Source organism: Hippoglossus hippoglossus, chromosome 7, assembly GCF_009819705.1.
Source record: "Hippoglossus hippoglossus isolate fHipHip1 chromosome 7, fHipHip1.pri, whole genome shotgun sequence".
Taxonomy (NCBI): Eukaryota; Metazoa; Chordata; class Actinopteri; order Pleuronectiformes; family Pleuronectidae; genus Hippoglossus; species Hippoglossus hippoglossus.
In genome coordinates this window covers 28,021,707-28,024,206 of record NC_047157.1, presented here as the reverse complement: position 1 = coordinate 28,024,206, position 2,500 = coordinate 28,021,707, and the positions used below count along the sequence as shown (strand labels likewise).

General features: G+C 45.7%; 1 protein-coding gene across 1 annotated transcript in view; it reads left to right on the top strand.

Moving 5' to 3' along the window:
- xkr7 (XK, Kell blood group complex subunit-related family, member 7) overlaps positions 1-962 on the top strand; it is a gene marked incomplete at its 5' end in the record, with an annotated part of 1,774 nt that extends 812 nt beyond the window's left edge. The window contains one exon of the mRNA XM_034590401.1: positions 1-962. This exon is cut by the window's left edge and continues 339 nt beyond it. Coding sequence (XP_034446292.1) covers positions 1-475 — 475 coding nt within the window.
- Between the last annotated feature and the right edge of the window lie 1,538 nt (positions 963-2,500).

Here is a 2,500-nt window from a genome sequence, read left to right as displayed (position 1 = left end):
TCAGTGGGGGGGCTGTGTGGACGAGGGCATGGTGGGTGCAGGAGGGGTGGCGGGAGTCATCGATGCTTGCCTCACTCCTTCACAAGGGTCACAAACAGACATGGTCATTACGAGCCCTCCGAGGACACTGCCCAGGACTAAAGACACAGGAGAGCCAGTTCCCGGGGAGAGAGACAGGGACAAGGAGAGAGACAGGGACAGTTGCCTGCCTATCTTCCAGGTACGTCCCTCCCCTTCCTCCTCTCCTGCGCTCCTCCACAGGACCTCCTCCTCATCCCGTGCACAGGAGGGTCCCGTCATCAGGATCGACCTCCCAAGAAAGCGATACCCGGCCTGGGATGCACACTTCATCGATCGCCGCCTCCGCAAGACCATCTTGCTTCTGGAGACGACGTCAGCCGTCAGCCCGCGGATCCAGTACAGGAGCAGCCTGATGGGCAGCAAAGAGGTTTTAGAATATGAGACGACGGTCTGAGCCGACAGTCTCTTGAACTTAAAATGCAGTCTGGTACCAGCCTGAGATTAGTTCTCGTCCCAGGACAACCAACGCCAGGAGAAGCATGAAAACGTGACACAGTGTCAGGCAGCCGCTTTTCAGAAAAGAGGTTGTCAGGACTTGTAAAATGTGAAGAGCAATCTGGGACCAAGGCTCCTCTGAGGACACAGTCCAGGATTACGTAGCATGAATGAGCCGTGGAAAGTTACGCTGATGATCCTCATCTTTTTTTTAAACATGGAGGTGAGAAATGGAATCCCTCATCTTGGGACCAAGGAGTGACATTTAGATTTAGCTTCATAATGTACATTCAGCACAAGAGATTCAGGAGCAGTGAAGCAACGGAGTTTGAGAAAAAATCTGCTGCATGAACTTGAGCCTTGGACGTGGAGTGACGACACGGGACATGAAATCATTTTGGTTTGACATCAGAAAACACAGTAAACCAATCGACTCTGCTTCAGTGACTTACAGGTCAAACGGAATCTACTGTACATGCGTTTCATCACCACTTCAATAAGTTGAAGCAAGACAGAACCGGAGGATGAAAGGTTCTAAAAGTGTAAATGAAACAACGGTTACTTTAACATTTCATAACCCAGATCTCAAATCCAGATCTCCAGCTGATTGGTGGTATATTTATCATGTAAACATAAAGTATGAAACGAAAACTCATTTGTTTTAGCAAAGGATGCGAGATGATGGCTTTTCTTATTTGTTCCCATCATGATTTCATGTCCCTAACGACCTTTCTTAACCATCGTCTGACAAGAACCAGTCTTTGACTTTGGTCTTGGGTCTCATGAGAACACAAGAATCCATCAAACTCACGTCCGGGTCCAGATGGTTTATGAAATGTAGACTCGGGTGAAAACGTCACCGTCCAACGTGTTGGAAAAGTCTCATAGTTTACATCAGCTGCCTGAGGACAGTCTGTAAAGACCAATCGGGACGGGATGTCAGGACGCTGAGCGGAAGACAAACATCACTTCAACAGACCTGAAGGATTTCTGTAGTTAACACAGGAAACCAAACGGGCTCAAAGAAAATCAATAAGAAAAACTCAAAGGTGCAAAGTATCATGGTCTAATGGCAGGTTAGTTAGTTAGTTAGTTAGTTAGTTAGTTAGTTACCATAGCTGCTCTTTCTGGTTCAAAATGTACAGACCTTTGATTTAAAGAGGTTCAGGTTTGATTCATTAAAAAACGGATCTGTCTGTGTTTTAGCTCCATATCAGTTTGAGTCCACACTAACAGCCTGAAACCACTGGTCACCTGACCACTCACGTGCACGGAGCATGTGTGTGCTGTTGTAAACAGGAATTCTCACAGATTGCTTGAATAACATCTGGTAAACAGCTGTATCGTAGTGCAACACAGAATGTAACTGAACAGCAGCTGTTAGCAAAGACAACAGGGTCAGTAACACTTCATCCTGAAGGAGCTCATGTGACAGGAGCCTGACGAATCAGAGAAGGTTACGTCATGACTGAAAAGAACCAATCACAAGAGGTTTTGAGCGGCTACGTCATCGTTTCAAAACATCTCAGTTTCTGTTCATCCAGAATAAAACGCAGAGTTTTCAAAGTAAAACAGGAGCAGCAGCGTTCACACACAATGTCCTTCAGAGGTCGAAGTCTAACTGCGACGCCTGAAGGTGTGAACGAGTGTTCACATGAAGTAGAAGAACGTTGAGTCCGGAAGAAAAGTAAATATTATACCGACCATCAAAGTTACTTCCATCTGGGGCCAACAGAAAGAACAGGGTTGTTTCAATCAATGCTGATGATGAATGTGTTTATTCTTACGTGTTGAAGAAAAACCTTTAGTCTCGTGAACCTCAGGTCAAAGTCGAGAAAGATCACTTACCTGCCAGTTACCTGAGAACTTTCTATAGTCTTTTGTTTCAGTGAAAGTGTTGGTGGGACTGTGGCTTTAGAGCAAAGTGTCAAAGATCAGTCTTTAGGAATCATTACCTTGTTGCCATGTGGTGGCTCATTGGTTA